A 24,686-nucleotide genomic window follows, 5' to 3' on the forward strand; every position below is an offset into this window, starting at 1 on the left:
GCACGGCGGATCCACTGATGCCTTCGTCACGATGAAGGAGGCAACGCTTTCACTATCGCGCGTCCTCACTGGTATGGACACCGGAGGAGAACACTGACCATCCAGGAACCATGCCTACCGTTCTCGGTGGCAAAGGGAAACTTTCCATTGTCTGCTTTTTGCTCCGATGCGCATATTCTCAGGTGAGGCGGAATGTAGCCTATTTGTTCAAAGATAAGGAGTCATGAGAGGTGATAGTTGTGCGAATGTGATCCATGGATGGTTGAGTAACTGGACTTTTAAGGGAGTCGGTCGTGCACGATCAGATTTGTGCGTATTTAAAGTAGTCATTATGAAGCTATAACAGGAAAATACTTTTGGTTGGACAGAGAAACATATTTAATGTTTATCAACGACCATAATACAGTAATGGTGACGGAGTATAGCATGTTGTACTTCAGTCCTCAAAAAGCTTTCATTTTAAAGCGCGTTGCACAGGTGGAAGTGCTGGAAATAACCTGAAATTGAGCATGACTTTAGAAATGACAGATTCTTTAAGAATGCAACAGCTGGTTCTAGTCATACATGGCTCCATGCTGCTTCTTGCAGGTGTTATGATCGGTTGTGGTTTGTTTGGCCCCGGGAGGTTTCACTCATTTGGGTATTGCACCAGAGTTGTAGCCGGCGGTGCTTGTGGGTAAGGACGTGTGAAACACATTGCACTTGATAATAGTGACACTAATGTGGAGACTGTGAATGTAAAACGATTGGGGAAGGCCAGACAACGACTTGTGCAGAACCACAGATAGCCAAAATGCTGCTGACTGTGTTTATGTTTTTTCATTTAGTGCTTCTGGCCTCTACTTTGTGGTTGAAATAGCCAGACTTTTCTCATACACTTTATTTCCTATGTACACACACCGCTACTGCATGCACATGCATGCTCACAGGCTGCACTGCACACACATTTTTACTGTTAGTGCTTAAGCTGCACAGTTTGGCCTAAATATAAGAAAGGAGCAAAGAAATAAAAATATACTCACCAATACTAAAATGAAATTAAATGTGTAAATAAAAAGTGGAACAGTGGAAATCCAAACTACATAGTGATAATGGGGCTGGATTAATGCCATGAGGAATAACAATTACACAAAAGACAAATATAAACAATGGCAATACTGAAAGCTCTTATAAAACACACTCCTAGATAAGCAGCAGACACAGTTACACAGGTGGCAAAGTGCGGGTAATGTCAAAACTTTGTTATCTTAAAGCCTGAGTATCATGGTTCTTGGGTTTCATAGTGAAAGTTGCCTGCATCAAAGTTTGCATCCGGCCGATGCTCCTCCACTGTGAGTCATAAACGTGCTTCAAGGTAACTCTCACTATTACTGTACGTGTGTGCGAGACTGTAAGGGTCACAGTAAAGTGTTAGACTCAGTTGCGACTGCAGAAGAAAATTGGCGGGAGGAGGAATGCAAATGGGTGATTTTCTTCTTGTGAGTGCGTCTTTGTTCATAACTGGTGGCAAGAAAGTGACTGGTTTGTTTGCTTTGTGCGGATTACTTTATGTGTGAATTTGTGCAACAGTTGCTCATCACAGCCATCATCGTGAGCAAGTGTGGGCTGCGTCTGAAATTTGCATCTGAAAGTTGCTCTGAAGAGTCACAAAACTCCCCTTTGCAGCTCTTGGTTTTAACTTCCGGTGGCGCGCAACATTTTTTAAATTTCTGTCCCTCGCTTTGTGCAGGTAACAAGAAGTCAAAACAACAGCTGTGCCAAAGATATTTTTGAGGTAAGGAATTGCTTGATTTTTATTGCGATTTAAAAAAAAAAAAGAAAAATAATTTGTAGTAACCACAGTTTTGACTGAAATCAACTGTCATAGAATCCTAAATCTCATGCCTGACGTGTCTCACTATTAAAATCAGCGATATTTGATTTTTTTCCTTTTTTTGCAAAATATTAGTCATTTTTTAACAGACTCAGTTGACTAATAACATAATCGCTCAGACAAGGAAACACAAGCAGCAGCTCCGAGGGGGCTACAACTAACGGTTGTATGCATCAGTTGATCTGCAGATCATTTTTTGGCATTGAGCTATCAGAACAAAGTCAAACATACCCCTTACACTTTCCTAGATTCCAAAGTGATATCTTCAGGTGAGACATTCTTATTTTTTCTGACTGTGCAAAACGTAGGATCCTTCATTTGAAATACTATAAATAAATAGAAATAATCCAAATTCCCGTTCTAATAAAAGAGAAAAGTAATACATCTTGATAGTGAGAGCTAGAATGCTTTGCATTTTTCAAGAAGAGAAATACTCATACTATGATAAGATAGTTGCAAAGTGTGTAAGAGCAGGAGCAAAGCAGAGGAGTAGAGATACAGAGAATGGGGTGGGGAAGGGCTCGAGGAAGAGAGCAACTCATGATGCTCCATCTGGGAGAGCTTGTTGTTGTTCAAGGAGGAAAGGGGAGAGGGCTGGTGCTGTGTCCTTGGTGACTGAGGAAGGAGAAATAATGAAGTGAAAGGATGAGCAGAGAGAGGAAACTCTTTTCCCTCCAGGGCGCACTGTTGGGTGGGTGGGAAGGGGAAGGTGGGGAGGAGGAGGAGGAGAGAAAATTTGGAGACATCTGCCAGGTTCATAAAAATCTTATGAGCATATTTCAGTAAATGAATGCCCTCACTTCAGACTTCCCTTGGAGTTAAAGAAACAATTTGATATTTTGGGGAATGCACATTGAAAAATGCAGCGTTTGAATATGGTGTGGTTCAACACGTGCAACGTATAACCTTACAGAAAAATTACAGTGTGTTATTTTTAGGTGGTGTATGCAGATCCAAGCTAGCTCTTTACAGTATGCTAAGCTAAGCCAACTGGCTACGGGCTGTGACCTTGTAGGCTTCTAAACAGACAGATATTATGAGCGTGGTAACAATAATCTTCTGTAACACTCAATGAGAAAGTTTAAAAAGGCACATTTACAAAAAAATGTTTATTGATTGCTTTAAGATATCAGCAGTTGTTCCCTTCACATCCTCATAATCCTGACATTACGATGAATCAGATCATGCTAAAAAGGTAAATGAATGGCACGCAATCACAGCAGCTTCCATGAGGTCTGGTTTGTTTGAGTAAGACTTCAGGCAATCAAATCAGAAGAGATTATAATCAGAGCAGGAGCGATGGCACTGCTCTGTGGATGCAATGCTTTCTCCATATTCCTTCTTTCGTCTGGAGCACTGTGAAGAGAGGACAAAATAATAAATGAGGTACAGTCTCAAATGATCTCAGGTGCATAATTGTGTATTCATCACAAGCTTTAACATTTTATGGAAGGGCATGCAGGGACATGTACACCGACACCATCGATGTTCCTTAGTTGTGAGCAGTTACTCACAACAGTAGATATTTCATACATCATGTTTTAGTGAATGGCAGTGCAGTTGTTAGCGCTGTAGCCTCACATTGATAGGAGTGGGGGTTGGGGGAGTTCAAACATTTAACATGTGACCTTTAAGATGAAAAATATTGAAAAACTCCATGTTGCCGCTAATCTTGCAGTTGATGGACAAAGCTGAGAGGTTGTGACAGACTTATTGGATAGCATCACTTCTACTTAATTTCAAAAGACGGCACAAGTGTGTGCTTTTCCAGGCTTTTCACTAATCAGTACTGCGTCATAGCTGATATTACACCAGCAGGATGGTCACTCACAGCTGATGTGTGGCAGGAAACATGGCGTTGCGGCCGCGTAAAGTAAACACTTGTTTGATATAAAAGTGATGCAGTGTGAGAATTCATATAGTATTTGCTCAACCTGCTACAAAATCTTTTAGGTGGTGAAATGGAACTCTTCCATGTCCCCGTTTTGACTCTCTTTGCTGAGTGCCCTCATCAGAATTCCCTGAAGAAATCAGAACTAAGAGTGCTCTGACTGCTACCTACTGAAGGTAAAACAGTAGCTACTCTTAAGTACCACAGGGCCTCACAGAGACAAACAAGACTTTATATATATATATATATATCATAGTAGCTTAACCAGCACCTTTCCAGAGGATGTATTTCGTTCACACAGACTTCGACTACAGGGTGTAATTATATCAGGGTTCCTATAATCTGCCTGAGTAGCTATCCATTCACTTCCATTTATTTTTTTTGCCTTTCAAAGCTCTGCCAGTATAGATCATTGTGTTCAGAGGCTGCACACACTTCCAACATTTGCCCTCTTTTACCATAAAACAATTTGAGTGAATCATTTGAGTAAGTTATTCTTCATTTATTAGGCCTATATGTACTCACAGAGCCAATGTTAGCACCCCTGTTCGTCTTTGTGTTGCCTCTGTGATGGACGAGCATCCACCATCAACCACACAGATCCGTTCAGACTGCTGTGGATATCGTCAGCCCAGTTTAAAATACATTGTCTATTACAGTGTTTCTCAATCCTGGTCCTCAAGTACCACTGCCCTGCATGTTTTCGATGTTTCCCTCCTCCAGCACACCTGATTCAAATGAATGGCTCCTGATCAGGCCACTGCACTGAGTTGATCATTTGAATCAGGTGTGCTGGAGGAGGGAAACATCGAAAACATGCAGGGCAGTGGTACTTGAGGACCAGGATTGAGAAACACTGGTCTATTACATACAGTACATAGCTGTTTTACAATTTCCAGGCCAGTCTCACTTGAAAACATGCAAAAAGTACGCATGTCCAAAACTTAGTGGCGCACAATAAGTTACTTAAAAATGTATGGTGTAGTTTCAACGTCACAAAAGTAACCATGACCCATGAGAATTAAAAAAAAAAAAAAAAAAAAAGGTATCCCATGACAATCTGTGCTTTACGATCCCAAACACTGCATTTTCAACATTCAATTAATTTCAATTCAGTTTATTTATATAGCGCCAAATAACAACAAATGTCATCTCAGGCACTTAAATAATTAGTCCATTAGACCACATTAGTCCAGTGCTCAGGTCTCTGCACTGGCTTCCTGTCGCTCAGAGAATAGACTTTAAAACAGCTCTGCTTGAGTACAAGTCTCTTCACGGTCAAGCGCCAAAGTACATCTCTGACATGTTAGAGCCATATGAACCAACTCGGGCTCTGAGAACCTCAGGGAGGGGTCTCCTGCTGGGGCCCAGAGTCAGGACTAAACAAGGTGAGGCTGCGTTTCAGTTTTATGCTCCTAAAATCTGGAACAGTCTTCCAGAAGATGTGAGACAGGCCTCAACTCTGACAATGTTTAAATCCAGGCTGAAAACTGTTCTATTTAGCTGTGCATATGACACCTGAAAGTATTTTATCTGCACTCTTCACTTTTTAATTACTTAATGATTATTTTAATGGGTTTTAAATTTTTTTATTTCTTTAATGGTTTTATTGCCTTCTTGTGATTTTATGTAGCTGTAAAGCACTTTGAATTGCCCTGTGTATGAATTGTGCTCTATAAATAAAATTGCCTTGCCTTAAATAATACAGTCCAATTCATTTAAACCATACAATGTACATTAATTCTAATCCCAACCACATCTTTTTAAGGCCTAACACCAACCATTGGCAGGTGTGAGTGAAGTAGGAAAGACTGTGGAAAACATGCAGGGCATATCGTAAACCAGACTGTAAGCAAGTTGTCCCCATTTGCGACAAAAACAGTGTGCATCCGTGTCACACAGGAAGATGCGGCAGGCGAACAATGAATTAATCACCATGAAGGAATTATTCACTGAGTAATTGTCAGGTGTGGGTTTTAGGGAGGACACGGATTTCAAAAAACAAAGGCTTGGTTTATTAAACTAAAAACAAAGTATCAACATAAAACGCGGCTGAGCCGGAGAAAAACATAACTGTGAACAAAACAAACAAACAAAGAACTTTCATGGCATAGAATAAATAAATACTTAGCTTAAGCCGGGCAGGTTGGGACAGACAGGTCATGAACACTAACAAAGAACCAACAAACAGACAGGGGAGACAAGAGACTAAATAGAGGGCTGGGAGTGATTGGAGAGTGAGTGCAGCTGGAGACAATGGACAGGTGAGGGGAATGAACTAATTACCTGAGTGAGGGAAGTGAGGGGAAAAACAATGGCAAAACTAAAAACTCAAAACCAAGACATGAACTGAACACAAAAACGTAACTTAAAACATGATATTAAAAAACACAAGTCCATGGGCGTGACAGTAATTCAGTGAATTGAATCACCACAATAAAAAGCACGTAGCGACAGACGGTCACACGACTAAAACGTTTTGGTAAAGGCCTATAATCCTGTGCAGAATTAATAGGCGATCAAAGTGAGCGTTGGAGTTGTGACTAAGGAGTTATGACCATTAAGGATATAGGAACGACGTAATTGAATTTTGAATTGTTCAATCTGTCGAAATATTTTATATACAATGTTTTATATACAATAACTTTAGCTTAAAAATACCTTAGATTTACAAAACTATGCAATGAATAAAGACATTTCGCTGTTGAATATATTAGATCGGTGACAGTCTCAGTTGCCCATAACAATTGAAAAAGTCACCTCAACATGAAGCTGTTTCTAAGAATTTCATTAGGAAATCAAGAGAAGCAAAATGTTCACATTCAAGTGTTTACAAAAATCAAATGTTGGTGTTTTCATTTACAGACTTCTGTACAGTCTCAGCTCAACCACTTTTAAGTCATTTTAACAGTTAACAACCTCCCATCCGTGACTCAGACAACCTGCACTGTGTCGATACCAGCAGCGTTTCCTGTTTCATGACTGATGTGTGGATCCCAACAGTTCAATTTGCCAGAGCAAATTTCCTGCTCTAATATTTGTTCTATAATATTATTTCTGTTGTGCGATATTAGAGCAGAAAGGATTTTCAAAGATCGTACAGCAATCGTTAGCAAAGGTCTCTTTTCAAGTATGTCAGATCGTCATTTCAGTCCTCAGTGTGTGATTTGTTCACATTTGCAGAGAATGAGCTGCTGTTACATGCACCTGTCAGTGTGAGCAGTAAGCTCTGATGAGCTGTTTTTTTGTTTTTTTTTCCATTTACCACAAGGTGACTGATCACAACCACTCCAAGCATGTAATCCGCATCTCTGAACCCTGCACCAGAAGCTACCGCTCATTCACATCCAGACACACTCCCCCTGGTGGGGAGGAGTGTTGCTCATAATGGGAGTCAGGTGTCACTGATGATCTTCACTCTGTAGGTGTGCAAATGGCAGAGATAACTTAGTTCTAAATGAAAGAGAAATTAGGAAAGTTCTGAAGACAAGTTCAGGATGTCTGTGGTTTCTCTATGTGAATATTCATCAATCATAGTGACACCGCACCATTTACCTTTGACCTCCCTCCCCCTCCCCTCCCATTTCTGCTACATAGGACATGACTCAGTCCTGGACATCCCAGCAAGCCTTAGGGGGTGACCAGGCTCAGCGGATCCTCTACAACTCCAAGGTATGTGTTTGTTTTTGTTGTTGGTTTCTGCTAATTAAAGGGGGACTACGCATGATTATGCATAGTGTGGCGTGCTGAAGAACCATTCCGTAAGTGACACAACCAAAAATGAATGACTTAAGAGGAAACTGAGTTACTCAGGTCTGTCTCCTGTTGCCCGCTTTTAATCTCTGAAAGAGACTCAAAGACTGAGGCCACATTAGCCACTTCTTGCATAACAGTGCACATGCAATGTGGATAATATAGGTGACAGGAAGACAAATGCGAACAAGGTCTTAATCTTTGAAACTATTGGTTGTAAGTCCATCAGTCAATTAATCAATCAATCAAACCATATTTATGTAGCATCTCTAAAAATAAATAAAAGTAAAACAACAAAATCCTGAAAATAAGAGATGGATTTTTGAGACCAGTACATTCAAAATAAAGGTAAAAGTAAAAGATAGGTGTTTAATATAATTGTACATGTAGAGATAGTACCAGCAATTGCAAAAAAATCAAATATTACTCAAAACTGATAGCAAAACAATACATTGCTTATGAATAAAGTAAGAAAGTAACAATAATCTGTACAATTGTGATCAAATTCAATTAAATGAAATTTAAATTAATTTTCACTGATTTATTGTATTCTTTGGAAAAACAGAGGTGAGCCTTGGCCATAATCTGACTTGATAATAATTGCATTACTTATTCTGTAAGAGAAATTGCCTAATTTTGCAGATAAGTATTTAATTATTTATTATCTATTTGTCTATCGATTAATTTGGTAATCATTTGTTGCACCCTGAACATGAGCTCTAATGAATCTAGTTGGAGGGTTGGTGTCTTTCTGTGAGCTCTTAAACCAGTAATCCGTAATCTTGATTTTTCCTTGTTGAGATGTGAAAAATTCTTTGACGTCAACTACTTTATTTGTAAATAGACTCAACAAGTAAATTGGCCGAGTGTCATTGTTGCAATCATGTGAGACAGAAAGTGTTCTCTCCTTCAGTTGTGAGGCTTTACACATCGGAATGTAATAAAAAGTAATCTAGACCTCCAATGAATACCAACACATCACTTAGCAAAAATGAAGCCATACTGCAGAAGCAGTGTGTGAAAAACAAAGTACAACCCATGATCCAAAAGCTTGTGGAACCATCTTTAGCACATTTTGTTTTCTGTATGATATTATCAGTCTCCCTCATCTTTTTTTGGAGGAATGTTGGACCACTCTTCTTTACAAATTTGCTTCAGTTTGAGGTTAATGGATGTTTGTTTATACACAGCTCTCACAAGTTCCCACCACAGCATTTCAATCAGTTGGAGGTCTTGACTTTGAGGGGAACATTGCAACACCTTGATTCTTTTCTTGTTTAGCCATTCTCTTATAGGTTTGTTGCTGTGTTTATGATCGTTGATGACTGAATTAGTCCATTTCAACCATTTGGATGGCTCATTGCCTCATATTTGACTCTAGAATACTTTTGTATACAGAGGAGTTCCCGATAAACCCGAGGACTGAAGGTGCCAGGTCAAAGCCTAAATCATCACCCCTCCACCACCGTGCTTGACAGTTAGTTGGAGGTGTTTGTGCTGATATGCTGTGTTTGGTTTTTACCAAATGTGGTGCTGTGTATTATGACCAAACATCTCCACTTTGGGCTCATCTGTCCAACGGACATTGTTGCAAAAGTATTGCAGTTTTTTCAGATCCAACTTTATAAACCTACGCTGAGCTGCCATGTTCTTTTTCAAGAGATGTGGCTTTCTCCTTGTTTAGTCTTTTTTAACTGTACTGTCACGAACTTTAACATTAAACATGAACTTGTCCATTCCTCGGAAGATCTCTTAAACGTATTCCATTTGGGAATCATTTTTCTAACTGTAAAATGATGGACTAAATTGTTGTGAATTGGCCTTGTATCCCATATCCCATATTGATCGGCAAAAACAATTGGTTCTCTAATATCATTGCTGATGTCTTTCCTCCTTGGCATTGTGTTAACAAACACCTGAATACGACCAGCAGGCTGCAAAAACATCTGTTTTTATAGAAGTGGTCAATTTATTGATAACCAGTTAATCAGGTGCATTTGATAAGGAACTCCTGGCTGCTAGTTACCCTCTTAATTTCTATGGAAGCATTAAGGGTGTACTTATTTATTTTACACACAGCTTCTTTATTTTGTCTGAGCTTTTTGTTAAATGGATAAAGAGACAGCGTAATATTTAATCTGTTATAGTTAATCTAATTTTAAGTAGTAAGGACCGGATCTTTTTTTTTTTTCATCATGACCTAATGCATAAAACCTTTGAACTGAGAGAGAGTTTACTTTCTTTTTAACAAAACTGTTCATAGACCTGTCATTAGTATAACTGCAGAAAGACATTTCAGGTCTTCTCATGATTCTGCACAGGGGTAGCACGGACATGTTAAACAGTAACGGTCCTAAAATCTACACTTGTGGTACCCAACGGGTAATCTGATCATGTTTCCAAGACTGGTCATCCATCTGCAAACATATTCGATAAACTGGTAAAACGATTCAAGACAGGCCAACAAGATTATTATAATTACAATTATTAGTCCATATGAAAGACTGTGGTGTTCAACAGTATTAAAGGCAGCACTTAGGTGACTCAGCACTGAACTGAATGCATGTTTCTGTGAGTTAAAATGCAGAAATATGCAGGCTTCAACTTTTGAGATTAAGATCTTTCTCATAATTTTGTCGTCCCTCTTTCTCCAGGATGGAAAGCAGTCATCTACACAGCACAGGCAAAGTATGTATTTCGTGACTAACTTTCAAAATTCCTCTGCAATAGTTTACAAGCTGTTTTAATTTGACGGTTTTTGTGTCGTCTTTTTCAGGTCGTGGGGACCCTCAGCCGCGAATGACCCGTCACCCTCAGGTGGCACCTCACAAATCGTAAGTGGGGTATGAAGAAACATGATCCAACAAGGGTCATCTAGCTCGAACCTCTGCTGTGGCGCATTTAGAGTAAAAAAAATAAAAAATACATCACACACATATTTATTTGCTCTTCTCTGTAAAAGATATTTATGAGCCTCTTCATCTGAGCTGCCACAAGGAACGGCTTAAGTGATAGAGAGGGAGCATGTGAAGGGAAGTAAAGGCACTGAGTCGACCAGCTAACAATGTTTCAGGCTGTAGGTCAGGTCAAAGGTGCCTTAACATTCCTGAAAGCTGTCAGTGGAGACCGATGTGCTCCTGTTTGTTAACATTTTACATCCTCTTTTTAATGTGAAACACGTGTTCAGTGGTGTGCGCCAACTGCATGCCTCACAGTATCTCACAGGCTTTGTCATGAAACACAGCAGGATTTTTACTTAACTTGTCAAGAGCATTTGTTTCATTCATTCGTTCAAACTTTATTTATACTCAAGAGATCATTAAGAAGTGGCACTCCTTTTCCGGGGCATCGAGTCAATTACAACGATAAAAAAAAAGAAAGAAAAACAACCAACAAAGAGGTATGCTGACCTAAAATCAGCATTTAAACACACAAACAAAGTTCCTGTTAAGGAAGTCATTTGTTGAATTAGATCATTACAATAGAAATTAAAATACAGTAATATAAGAGACCCCAAAACATGCGGATTTTCCAGAGATTGATCAAGTTATATAAAATGGGAAGATATAAGAGATTTGAAATGAAACATTTAAAATGTCCATAAATGCATTTTAAGTTTAAAGATGGTTAAAGATAGTCCAGTTCCAGGAGTCAGGTGCAGTAATATTAAAAGCAGCCTGTACGAGTTCAGGCCCAACTGATCAAATCCATCTGTTGTCTGAATCGCTTCTGAAGGGCAACATTCAATTTTTTTCTCTGAAGTGTTTATTGATAAGAAAATAATGGCGAGCATCGCATCTCCTCTCCTTTTTCCTACAAAATACATTGACATGTGCTTTAAGTGTGACATGGAATAAGCCTCAGGCAGGGTTAGTGGGTGCAGGAGTCTGAAAGCTACAAGGATGTCTAAAGGATGCATGCTTGTAGATCATATCGCCACCGTGTTTCACGGATTTGCAACTTTTTCCAATAAGATTTAAAGACTATAGTTGTTCACAAGAAACAAAAGAACAGAGGAGTCATCAATGTTTCACGCTAAATTCTACATTTTATGTCTCCCTTTCTTCCGTATGTTTTATAGCTTTTTTTAAGCATGTAAAAGCTCTGTCATTTTGTAAAGCAAAAGTACAAAGTAAAAAAAAGCCTTTTTCATACATACATCACAGTCCTGAAATGTTCTGGAGATGTTCTGGACGGATAGCAAGTGATAACACTGTTACTAATAACTCTTGCTGAGATTTTCCTGCATTTTGACTGCACTGCACTGCACAATGGCACAACCACTGTGTGAAAAGGGCCTGTGATTTCCAAAGTCTACTTTCAGCATCACATTCTGCCTCTTGTGCATTGTCGACAGACACTCGTCCGCATCCCTCCCTACTCATTTGTAGCTGCGAGAACTCATCTTCAGCAGAAATTCTCTCACGGGGAAGCACATGTGAGCAAACACATTGCAGAGAAAGCCCAAATCAAACTGTTTGCACATTCTCCTGAAAATCCCTAGTATTTATGTGTGGAAAACAACTTAAAGAAAGTAAGTTATTTTCCCCCATCCTGCATACATACTGCTCCAGAACTGTCTAAAGCAACTTGTATGCTGTCCGGGCTACAATCATATATTTGCATATTACTCGCCTCGTGGCTAGTTTGACTTACCTTGCAATTTTTTGACCAGTCAGAGAAGACTGTGCCTTTTGGAAAGGGAGACCTTAAAGAGAGAGGACCTAAAACAGAGTGTTTCAGACAGAAGGGGACAAAGAGTTGCTGAGCCAATGTAAAGTTTTGTTTTTTCTTTTTACTTTCAATCATGAAAACCCATTCTTGTAGAGTACTCAAATAAAACTATAAACATGTAAAATAGCATAATATGAGCTCTTTAAATGCATCATGCTGGACTGAGTATCAAGTCAATGTCATTAAAAAAAAAAGAGGCTTTTTCCCGGACTTCCCAGCAGCGACAGGTGTTCATTTTTTAAACTGTTGCTTGATTTTGCTACCATTTGTTCACAGAATGCTTGCTGATGATCTTAAGCTGAGCAGTGATGATGATGACACTCAAAGGGTAGGAAATACACAATTTCTGTTATTTTAGAGCATGTATTTGTCAGTGGTTTTGACCCGATAAACATGATTTGATGCTTTTTGAACATATTCGATGCCTTTTTTTTTATGGCAATGTTTCATGGTGTGCTGGCATATTTGTACTTTTAAGCTTGTGGAGAACCTGCAGTGGTAATCTATGGGATGTAGCAAGTTGTTCTCTTTGCTGTTGCAGTGGATGCTAAGTTTCTGTGTTTGTTTTCCTTAAAGGCCATTCATGAGTCAACAGCTTGGGACAGACACAGGTAATTGCATTGTGGACATGATCTGTGGAAGTTTTATGAGTATTTGGCTATGAAAATAAGTTAAACTGTGTGAATAACATTGGGCCACTCGGCTGTGTGCCTCCTCTGACCCTTCTCTGATGTTTGTGCGTGTGTTGACTGACAGCCTGTCAGCACAGCGAGCACACACACATGGCAGGCGGGTGAGACATTCCAGCTCGGACTCTTCGGGCTCAGACTCCTCCGCAGAGTCGGTCAGCAGTAGCCTTCATTCCCGCAGCCCTAGTCGGAGTCCAGAACTTCCCCCAGATCCTCCATCGCCTGTCAACGCACAGCCACCGTGCAACAACAAGGAGGTACCGAACGCTGATGCCGCAGTCTTCTTTTCTGTTTTCTATCCTCTCTGCGTGTGTCTGTCCTCCTCTGTTTGTATGCCTTTGGATCAAGCCTCTACAGGGAGTGGTGGCCTCAAGGCAGTTGACAGCAGGTGTGGGGAGGGAGAGAGGAATGAGGAATGTATGTGAGCTGGAGGAAAAGGATGGGGGTCGGGGGGCAGGGGTGGCTTTTGGGAATTAGTGTCTCTGTGTCATGTCAACAAGCTGAGTGTTAAAGGAAAGCCCTGAGGAGGTGGAAGTCATCAAAAACTAAGTTCATTTTCTTTTTTAAAGCAGCAGTGCACAGTAGAATTTGTGCCGGTTGCGTTTTATTATCTCAATGAATACTCAGAGTTTAGGTGCCAAGCTTGGTAGGTATAATGGGCTTTTGGAGGTGTGGGGCATTGTGGGGGTTGAGGCGTGTGCTATGTGTGCAATGAAGGGGTAAACCAGCTCCTCTTTTATGAATGGAGGGCCCTGTGCGACATAGCAGACTGTATTACTACACATGCGCTACTTTGGGCCCCTATAGAGTGGGAGGGAGGGTGTGCACCATGTGTTCTTCATTTACGTGGAGTGTTTGAGTGTCTCCCAGGGAAAAGATGGGGGTTGGAGTTGTGGCAGCAGCAAATCCAGATTCCCAGGTAGTGAGAGAAAAAAGGGAGGGACAGAGGAGAGGGAGGAGGGCTGTTGAGACGGTACAAGAGGTGCAGTGTCTTCTCTGGAAAGAGGGTGAGGGATGGGGGAGGAGGGCGAAGGGTTAGAGAGTTTGGGTGGTGGCAGGGGGTCACTGTTTGACTTGAGGACTAGAGGTTTAATTTAGCTCCTGGTCAGACAGAAAAAGAGGCATGAAAGAGAGAAAGAACTTCGCTCTCCAAAGGTGAGTACAGTTTCTTTTTTTTATTTGGGTAAAAACTTCAGCTTTCTTGGTTTCCTCTGATTCTGAATTGTTTGCAAGTCAGTTGTTAAGCAAAACTTAAGTGAGTCAGTTGGCTTAATTGGACGGAGGTTTGGTGTACAACAAGCACAGATTTTGTATATACTCTGAATGCGAGTCCACACAGGAAGGACAATGAAAGGAGGTTATAAATTGCAGGACGAGTCATAATCTGGAGTTGTCATTTGAAGATTAAATAGTTTTTAAAGTTGAGTCAGTGAGGAATTTGTCAAATGCTGCGACTGTTGTGCACTTTAGATGGTTCTATTGGAACCTGAAGAGGTTGTATGATATGCAGATTTGTTTAAGAAAAGTCTCATTATGTGATCATTCTCCGCACATTATCACTTATTTAGATACACAAGGAGATCTATTTACTTTAACAACACACACAGCTGCTCTACTTGGTGGATATTTGAAGTATGTGTAAAATGTCCTTTAAATCAAGTCAATTTAAGTTTCTTGAAACATGGGGTAACATTTCTACCATTGCAGAAAAATTATTATAAAAATATATGTATATTATCTAAGCCCCTTTCAATACATGTTCAAGAAGTATGTCCAAAAGTGTGATTCCAGTGTTCACAATTCTATATCAGAGATACAATTTGTGCTCAAATCCATGCAGTTTATGTCAGATGTTCTTGTGAATAATGAACAATTGATCGAATGAAGAAAAAAAAGATCAAATTGAGGAACTGTGCAAAATTATACATGTCTAATCATAAAACTAACTAAACCTTTCTAGTTCAGCTAGCACAGCTTTAAAGAATATTTGTTGTTCTTCCTAACTCTCAGCAATCGGTATGTTTTTTTGTGGAATGCGTTGAAATATGTACCGAACAGCCACGACACCCAAGAATGATAAAGAGTTCCTGTTGAATGCTTTGCATTAAGCAAATTCATACCACTGAATCATTTTTTGCTTAAGGGAAAATAACATCCTACTACTTTTGAAACTACTTTTCCCTTTCTAAAAACTAAATTGTGGTATATAGTAATGATACTCATCTGTCAAATGTAGAATTTATTTGATTCTATCCTTGTAAAACTAGCTTTAAAGCTGAGGAAAAAAAAAGACTTTTTCAGATATTTTGACCATATTTCCCCCAAGAAGGGTTATTTCAAAATGATTGAAACTATTCCATAGGAAGGGTTTAATTTCAGATATGAAAGGTGTCTTAAAAATCCCAGTCCTTTTTATACATATATACTTAACATTCTTACTTTTCCCTGACAATTACTTACATTAGTTGTATTACATAGATATGTGCAGCATTTATAAAATGTTAATTTATTTATAAATTTTTTACATCATATTACGATAGTTCTTATTTCTGTTTATTTCTTTGTTTTATTTTATTCAATTTTCTAAATGAGGTCGACTGCAATGGACACAATTAAGGGAAGTAAACCACCACCACCACTACCCACCTAATACCTCAACAGTAAACATAAAGTAGAATTAGCACTTTTTGAAAGTGCTGACTAAAAATTTAAAAATGTAGAAGCGTTGTAATAGTATATTTCAGAGATGTCGTATTAGATTTCTTTACCTAATAAAGTGCCTGCAAAATGTAGGAACCACACAGCTGGAACCTCTGGGAGATAGAGAATCTATCAAATTACTGTCTAAAATATGAGAAACTGAATATGATTTTAACAGAATGTGATGTGTACAAAAGATGAATTGTTAAGTCATGGAATAATGTAACATCTTTCAATCTTCATATAACATCAGTGAATATTATCCATCCATAAAAATGTGTACCGTCACAACACATTGAAATGTCTTTTGTAGATTTTTTCAAGTTTGAGAGTCACTCAGAAAACTGTTTTCATTACTTTTTCAGGAATGAAATCGATCATTGTCATTCATTTCATCGCTGTAAAACATTCAATAACAACGGCTGAGTTGTAAATTAATCTGAAATGCTAAACTAATCCACTGAAAATTGTGCAAGCGGTGAGGCTTGCAAAGATTGGTTAAATGTATGAAATTTAGCTTAGAAGACCTTCAAAAAGTCTGGCGAGATGAATATATCCAGTAGAACTTAAATGAACTGGTAAGGAAAGTTGGTATGGAGTGATCCATATCAGAGTAGTATGAAGTGACTAAAGACAGTCTTTTAATAATAATGATAATAATAATCATTAGTAGTAAGAAACATACTCAGACAAGAATCAATTTATATGTATATAACCACATGATAGAACATGTGTCATTGTCATTGTTTTGGTAAATTTATTAGTCTGTGTAGTGTTCCACCCCTGGATGTGTATAAGCTTCACTGTCAGCAAAGATGCAATCTAAATAAATATTTTGTCTTTTTTCTCTCCTGTTCTGTGGGTTAAGACTGATCACCCCTGTGCCACCCAGTGGCAGTTAGATAAATGGCTGAAGAAGTCAAGGAAAAAATCTGCCAACGCTGAACAAGATCCCTCCCAGAGGATTCCAGGGCACCAGATATCCCCCCACACCCAGCGAGCCCCATCGCCAGCCAGGTCATGGGACTGCAATCAGGAGTACAGCCCTAGCCAAAGCCCTATTCCCAGCCCACAGTTCAATTACAGCCACAACAACAGCCCTCTACCTAGCCCTGGTTACAGCTTCTGCCCTAGCCCCAGCCCATTCCCCAGCACCTGTCCAAGTCCCAGCCCCAGTCCAAGAATCAGCCCAATACCCAGCCCAATTCCAAGTATTTGTCCCAGTCCGTGTGGGAGCCCAATAGCCAGTCGTAGCCCTAGTCCCATACCTAGAGATCCTCCAAGAAGTCCAAGTCCCAGTTTACCTGCTCCTTCCAGGGTTAGTCACTACCCTGAGGATCGGGGTCCGAATTTAACACATCCTAGACTAACAACAAACCCTCACCGGACAAAAATTAGGCCATGGGTTGCTCCATTGCCTACCACCAATACAAAGGGCCAACCCACAAGTAATGGTCATCATCGGCCATCTCACCACCACAGGCCCAAAACTCGCCCCACACAGGACCAAGACCAAAGTCAAAGCAAGTCAAAAGCTTCTGCAGGTTTAACATCTAATCAGAGTCACAGCCACAAATCTAGACACAAGTCTACTTCCTATCCAAGCTCCAAACAGATTTCTGAGGCTTCCAAAGCTAAAAACTCATTACATTTTGAGCAAATACAGGATAGCAGACCCAGCCATAAGAGTTCACAACATAGCCCCACGAAAGCAAAGCACTCCGTTCCCACGAGTCATGAAACCGTCACTGGTCACAGTTCTCATTCTCAATCTATCTCTAAAGCTGCAAATAATTCTGGTACAAGTTCAAGCTCTAGGCCCAGCCCTAGCCTAAAACATCGGTCCAAGTCGTGGGAGGCTACAGCCCCTAACCCTGTGCATGTCACTCATACCAAAACTTCACAAAGAAAGCACCAATCTAAGGTACAGGAAGTGGAACAGAGAGGAGGTCATCTGCCCCAAGCAGAGGGGAGAAAACACGAGAGAAACAAGGACAGAGATTGTGGAAAACAACAAGGGAAACAGGAAAGAAAGGAAAAAAGGAGGCTGGCGGAGGAGCAGCTACTGAGACGTCCCTGGATCCAAAGTTCAGCAGAGGAAGAGGAGGAGGAAGAGGAGGAGGTAGGAGTGATAGAGCAGCAGGGGGAAAGAGGGGAGACAGAGAGAAAGGACAACAGGAGCAAGAGAGAGCAGCCACATGAATGGCAAACACCTAAGTCCAAACAGAGAGTTCCTACCAACACCGAGCGACACCGTTTACACCGTCAGGGGAGAACAAAAAAAGGAGGGAGGAGTGAAGAGGACAGAGAGTTACAGCCAGACCCATCACCTCATCTGTCTTCACGCTCTCCAACTCCTCACAGACCATCCTCATCCTCCTCCTCCTCAACCTCCTCTTCCTCCTCCTCAAATTCGGAATCAGAATCTGATTATCAGGCTCCGGTCACCAAAGTTCCAGCGGACTCCACCTCTCACAAGAGACTCACCAAGAAAGATCAGCAGGGCCCAGGTAGGCCCGGAAGCATCAGGCCTCAGGTGTTGCATCCCAGAGGTTCCAGCTCAGGTAATCCTGGCGAAGGGCAACAAAGTGAGAGGAAGCAAAAACTCTACACCCTGGTCCCGTTTGGGCGAAGTGAGAAGGAGGCTCCCAACTCCCAGCGGGGGCTGAGGAATCTGGTGGTACACATAGACCTCTGTCTGCTTAAGAGGGTCCCAGACAGCACCACAAATTCAGCTGCTAAAAAACCCTCCTCTTCCTCGTCCTCTTCATCAGCCAAGGACAAGCAAAGAGAGGCTATGAAACACACGTATGCCCCCGAAACTTCGACAAGAGAAGGCAAAAGGAAACGCAAGGTAGACAACGAGCGCGTTCACTTTCCTCCTGTGACGTGCAGCTGTATACGTTTTCGGGCAGAAATATGAGAAAGAATTTGTTTGTGTAAACATGTTCTTAGAAGTGGATGTCTGTTTGTGTGTGACCAGTTGGAGAACGGTGAGTTGTACAGAGAAAGCAAGAGGAGCCTTTCTTTTTCAAATGACCTCTCAGGGAACACAGAATCCGCATCACTCACAGCTGAAAACTTTGTTACTGAGACAACGCACAATGGGTAAGGACTGCAACACTTTTTGGCTCATAATTACATTTTGAATCATTCTTAATGAACAAACAAGCTACACTCGTGTTTTGTCACCTGTAATGTGAGGTTTGTATCAACGCAATGTGTGGGCGCGTGTCATTGCAGGTACTTGGAGGAGTACTTGGACAACAAGAGGCCTGTGTCTCCCCTGTCTCCCTTGTCTCCTCTGCCCCAGACCCCTGAGTCCAACAAGCCTACCCCCAAAACAAAAACGGCCGAGCAGCATCACTCCCACACCCAGAAGAGCAGGGACAAGAATAGAGATAATGCCGTAAAGGTAACACTACCTCTTACTTGTTTAGGCCACTACACTGCGTACAGCATTCTTTATTTATTTGAGCCCTTCTTACTCACAGCAGCCCAAGATGGAGGTGGAGATCGTGAAAGTGTCAAGACAGAGCGAACCACCGTCTGAGTCCTCCTGGGCGCCTGCTGGTCACAGAGGGACTGTGCCAAACAACGAAACGTGAGTCCACGCAGAGCACCACTGCACAGCCCAGACTTCAGGGTATTTACAGGGTATATACTGGTGACAAATTAGAAATAAAAGCACCTGGCACACTCTTTGATATGAAAGTAATTTTGGGTTTTTCTTTTTAGTCCTCATCATGCTGAGTACTACTTACATGAAGCTAAAAGGATGAAGCACCGTGCTGACGCGATGGTGAGTTTTTTGATCGATTATACGATTACTGAGGAAAAACTCTTTATGGAAATACTACTATTCCCCTTTTTACCTCACGTGGGATGTGAAATTTTGTGGTAACTTATCTGTGTTAAATAAGTATCCACGCAGCCTCAAAAGGGACTATCCACAATTAACTGAGTACTGCATAACCTAGATTTGCACTAGGAGTGTCGTGATATACGGGCATCGCCAAAAAGCGTGACGTTAAAAGGATGAAATATTGATTGCATGTTGAAAATACACTTAATATTATGGTTTGATCTTTGCTTATTGAATGAAAAAATGTACATTCATTGTACATCGATGTTTTTGTATAATTTCTACTGTTCCTTACCTCCTATTTCGTGTGCACTTCAAATACCAACAGAAAATTTGACAATGAATTAGTTGATGTAAATATGTTTTTTTTTTCAAATTTTCCAATTGATAATGCAATAATATCGATGTCGTGAATGCTTTTGGCCACGATGATCTTTAAATCTGATAAGGACCAGACATTTTCACATGAGATGTATATATTATATATTCTAACAGCTGTCATGTGGTCCTTTTGTGAGTCTTCCAGCAGCAGTTACCTCAAGTTTGGTAGATAGCGGCCGGTAAAAACAAGAGACGGGACAGGAAGTTAGTTAGTTGATCAAAAGATTGCGGAAATTTATTCTCTGTACAGCACTTTGATTCCACAGTACCTGTGCAGTAGTACAAATACAATGTTAATGTACTGGCAGAACACTAATTGATCTGGGTTAGGTTTCCTTGTGTCATCTGTGATAGTATGCTTTATGTGTTTACATTTTATCCATACATGGTGCCTAAAAGCCTGTGAAACTATATATTTCTGCAGAAATCTGACCTACACACATTTTAAAAAAGTTCCATTTAAACACATTAAACAAATTAGAACATATTATTACACTTGGCTTATTATTTATTGAGGACAGTGATCCGGTAGCCTGCTTTATGGCTGTGAGCGGCAAAAGTATATAAATCCCTAACATAAGCAGTTCATTTGAAGGCAAAATTGAAGTGCGGTATTTTCAATCATAAAATGACAATGAGCTGTGAGGGTTAGGAACAGGCTTCATTTCAGGAACAGGGATCCATCAAAGTCTGATCTTTGTAACAGCCAGTAAACTCCAAAAAGAATGTTCTCAGTTTAAACAGTAGGTATTGCGTTGGATGGAAGGGAAATACAAGAACACAAGAACCTCATACAGACTGTAAAACAGTAGTAGGCGGTAGTAGTTACATGCTTTGGGTCTGCATTGGTGCAACTGGGCAAATTCTATTTAAAAACGTCACAACAACTCTCGTGACGTGAACCAAATTTCAACAGCAAGCGAGTCATGCAGCAAGACCACAGACTTATAAAAGAAGGGAGTCACTGTTTTGGGACTGGCAAGTTAAAGTCCTGACCTTAATCCAATAAATATGCTGTGAGAGGACCTGAAGTGAGGAGTTCATGTGAGGAAATTCAAGGAATGAGCTAAAGTGACCCCTTGTACAGCAAAAACTGCAATAATTCCTGCTCGTCAGTATTAGCTTGACCAGTCCTGCAAAGAATTATTGCAGTTTTTGCTGTACAAGGGGTCACTTTAGAATAATTTTGCTTGATAAATAAATTGCAGAGTATATTATTATTGTATAATGTCGTTTATTTAGATTTCTTTACCTGCTTTTCAGTCTTGTGTGAAAATCTGATGAGGTTATATGTCGAATTGATGCAGAAATGTAAGAAACTCCAAGACCCTTGCCAAATTTCAAACACTGAAGTCCGTCATGCTGATTGTTTTTGTCATTAACTCCACATGCAAATGCAAGGATTCACCTGGGTTTAGTTTAAAATTAGAAAAAAAAAGACGCTGAGCCAATTCTTAATGAAAACTAGTCCTTTTTATGTCCTGGACAGGTCTCGCTATTGTATGCTTGGAGGTTGAATAGATTTGTCTCCTGAATTACCTAAAGACACTTACGATTAAATAATCATAAACATATGATTTCAATCCTCAATAGTTTCCCATCTTTAACCCCCTTTTATGCACACGTCCATTTTTCCCCCCAGGTGGACAAGCTGGGAAAGGCTGTCAACTACGTTGATGCTGCTCTCTCCTTCATGGAATGTGGGAAAGCGATGGAGGAAGGGCCACTCGAAGCAAAGTCTCCTTATACCATGTATTCTGAGACAGTGGAGCTGATCAGGTGAATGACACATCGGGCTGATGGTGGGACAACGGACATCAATAATTAGTATACACACAAACGAATGCAAACAGCAGCTCCACTAACAGTGCTGTGACTTCAGGTACGCAATGAGGCTAAAGAGCCACTCTGGCCCTGCAGCGAGACAGGAAGACAAACAGCTGGCAGTTCTGTGGTGCGTATATGTCATCGCCTCTGTTTATGCCACATCTATCATCATGACAAAGGACCTGCATTTTGAGGATGACTTGTGCTCCGTCTGACTTGTGTTTGTGTGTCCAGTTTCAGATGCCTTGCCCTCCTTTACTGGCAGATGTTTCGATTAAAGAAGGACCATGCACTGAAATACTCCAAAGTGCTTCTTGATTATTTCAAGGTATTTCTTAAGAGACTCATTTCAGTGTAAACACTAACAGAACTGTGCAAAAGCCATTCCTTGCTTTTTTTTCTTTTTCTTTTTTTTTTGCTTCCCAGGACTCAGGCTTTCTTGTAATCTTGAGCAGTAGTTCTCCAGGCTTTCCAGGGTCTCTCAAAGCTTTCCTACGGACATTGGCTGCTTTTACACTCATTTTCCGTCCAGTCCTCGTACCTGACCATTTTCAGAGGGGTTTGTTTTTTGTTTGTGAAGAATTTTAAGTGGCTTATAGACCATTACTTACTTAAGAGATGAACCAGCTTACACATAACAGACAAACGAGCAACAAACCAATCTTAAATCGCATCTTTCAGAACTTTGTCTCTAGCAGCCTGTGAAAACATCATTTGTTCCCTTTTTTTTTTGTTGTTGTTGTCACATCTAGAAAAAATGTCAACAATAATACAGTTTGCAAGACATGAATTGATATTTTTGCACCAACAAGGTGGTTACCAAAGAGTTATTAGCTGAAAACTTGGCATATCTCGACATATTCTGAAGTGTTTACTGAAAAATTTGGGAAAACCGGACAAATGAGAGACGAAAGAAGGATCAGGCTGAAAAACTATCTGCCGCACATGAACAGTATCTGAAAGTGGAGTCTTTTAGAAATAGACGAAATAAAGCCTAGACCTGACGCAGGATCTGAGAGATGCATCTGGAGTCGATCTATCTATTGTCGCATCAGAGATGGTCTTAATGAAGGGAAACTGAGAGAAAAAGCTGAGGTATGTCAAATGACACAACAACTGGACTGAAAATCAGTGGCAACAGGTCTTATGGAGGGATCAATCCTATTTAGAGCCTGAACCTCAACATTATAGAAGCAGTGTGGGATCCGCTTGAGAGAGAATGGAACTGAGGGCAGCTAACACCAAAGAAGAGCGTCAAAATGGTCCTCAAGAAGCCTGGAGAACTGTTCCTGATGACTGCTTAAAGATATGACAAGAAAGCTTGTCTAAGAGTGTTCGGACTGTGTTGAAGAATAAAGGTGCTCAGACCAAATGTTTACCTTCAAGCTTGCTAGAATTGTGCAAACTCTGTTTTTGTCTTATATACTGTGTTTCCATTGATGTTTGCACACGTTTCAATGAATCAGTTCATCCAATGTTTCTGGGAATATATAAAGAAATGAGGGGTGGCTCAACATTATTTTCAAAGTGCTGTACATTAAGGTGACTGGATAAGCTTTGTTTTTGTGTTATTACAGAGTTCTCCCAAAGTGCCTACCACACCACCCCATTGGAATGACTTTGAGAAGTAAGTGGATGACAACTGTATTGTAGCCTCACCATTTATACTGTCTAGCTCCACTCCAGCCCCTGAAAGGTTTGCTGATCATCGTCATACTGTTGTGCATCGTATTTTCACCTCCAGGGGTACTGGAGGACCCCCGTCCTCACTCTCACCTAATGCAAAACACCATGGACGGGGTTCACACAAGGGCAGCAGCCCTGTTTCTCTTATAAGCATTCCACAACGCATCCACCAGATGGCAGCCAATCACCTTAACATCACCAACAGTGTCCTGTACAGCTATGAGTACTGGGAGGTGGCGGACAACCTTGCAAAGGAGAATAAAGGTGAACAAGTGTTTTTCAGCATTTTCAGATTTAAAAAAAAAAAAAAAAGTCACGTTTATTTCTGTGTTCAGAGGTTTTAAGAGCTCTGTCTTATGTTTTAATTCCAGAGTTTTTCAACTACTTGAATACTTTGTCTGGGCCACTGACTCTTCACAGTAGCATTGCTCACACTGTCCAATACACCAGACAGGCTCTTCAGTGGATACGCATTAGTGCCAAACTCAACTAACTCAGAGAGGATTTACCTTAACCCGCTCGCTGCGTCTCAAGGCCACATTTTCTGTCAAAGAGACAAAACTCTGGATCGCTGTGCGGCTAACAGGACGGCACCAACACCTGGTGGGATGTGTGAAATGGACGTGAATGAAATCACACTGAGCCACATGTTGGAATGCGAACAGATGCATACTGTGTGCACACCCTTCCGAATGAGCAAAAATGCAATTGCCTGCATCAGCCTTCTTCCTTGCTGTTGGATTAATCTGAACAATTGTGTGTGTCTTGGGGATGATTGAGGTTTCTAACTATTTGCCAAATATACCCTGGACCCCCCCCCCCCCCCCCCTCAAAAAAAAAAACAACAACCCATAAATGGGTAAAGCCTTTTCCATATTTTGGGATTCCTCATTTTCTAGCAAACATTTTGTCTGGGGCCAAAAACCGGAAAAGACGCTTAAAATAAGAAGGAAAAAAAAAAAAAGACAGACCATTCAATCTTACATTAGTTTCTCCAAAGTGGGAAATTCTTTTTGTGACTCTCTTGCTTTTAAAGTATCTAATATTTTCACCTTTATGTGTTTTTACGGTGCAATATTTGCTGAACTGTTTTTAGGAAAGAAAAAGGAAAAAATAAAAAGAGTTTGAAAAATGTGTAGTTTTTCGTTTTTAGTAATCACAAAGGATGATGGTGGTGGTGGTGGTCTCGGAAACGGTTGTTTTGACACCGTTTTTGACAAGTATTTAAGTCATTTGACATACTCATAATACAACATTGTAAAAACACTCCAGTCAAGTAAACAAAAT

At 40.4% G+C, this 24,686-nt stretch overlaps 1 protein-coding gene across 3 annotated transcripts; it reads left to right on the forward strand.

Annotated features, from left to right (window-relative positions):
- aff3 (AF4/FMR2 family, member 3) lies at positions 1–24,499 on the forward strand. Of its 3 annotated transcripts, none has more exons than XM_075479351.1 (19): positions 1–182; positions 1,730–1,774; positions 7,362–7,436; positions 10,172–10,205; positions 10,294–10,351; positions 12,528–12,579; positions 12,828–12,862; positions 13,008–13,197; positions 16,509–18,494; positions 18,624–18,748; positions 18,884–19,055; positions 19,135–19,244; positions 19,379–19,442; positions 21,529–21,665; positions 21,769–21,840; positions 21,948–22,041; positions 23,291–23,340; positions 23,458–23,663; positions 23,771–24,499. In XM_075479351.1, the coding sequence occupies exons 1-19, from the start codon at positions 111–113 to the stop codon at positions 23,890–23,892; spliced, it is 3,699 nt and encodes a 1,232-aa protein (XP_075335466.1). In that variant the 5' UTR covers positions 1–110; the 3' UTR covers positions 23,893–24,499. The 3 variants fall into 3 exon arrangements, with proteins under 3 accessions (XP_075335466.1, XP_075335467.1, XP_075335468.1); XM_075479352.1 differs by having other exon boundaries at positions 19,138–19,244; XM_075479353.1 differs by lacking the exons at positions 1–182; positions 1,730–1,774 and adding an exon at positions 7,049–7,189.
- Positions 24,500–24,686: the final 187 nt, after the last annotated feature.

Source organism: Odontesthes bonariensis, chromosome 12 (assembly GCF_027942865.1).
Source record: "Odontesthes bonariensis isolate fOdoBon6 chromosome 12, fOdoBon6.hap1, whole genome shotgun sequence".
Taxonomy (NCBI): domain Eukaryota; kingdom Metazoa; phylum Chordata; class Actinopteri; order Atheriniformes; family Atherinopsidae; genus Odontesthes; species Odontesthes bonariensis.

Excerpts from the sequence above, each read along its gene's own strand:
- aff3 (XM_075479351.1), top strand. The coding sequence starts at position 111 with ATGCCTACCGTTCTCGGTGGCAAAGGGAAACTTTCCATTGTCTGCTTT. Across the intron at positions 12,863-13,007 it reads ACAGCTTGGGACAGACACAG|CCTGTCAGCACAGCGAGCAC; the intron begins GTAATTGCATTG and ends GTTGACTGACAG. Across the intron at positions 22,042-23,290 it reads TGCTTCTTGATTATTTCAAG|AGTTCTCCCAAAGTGCCTAC; the intron begins GTATTTCTTAAG and ends GTGTTATTACAG.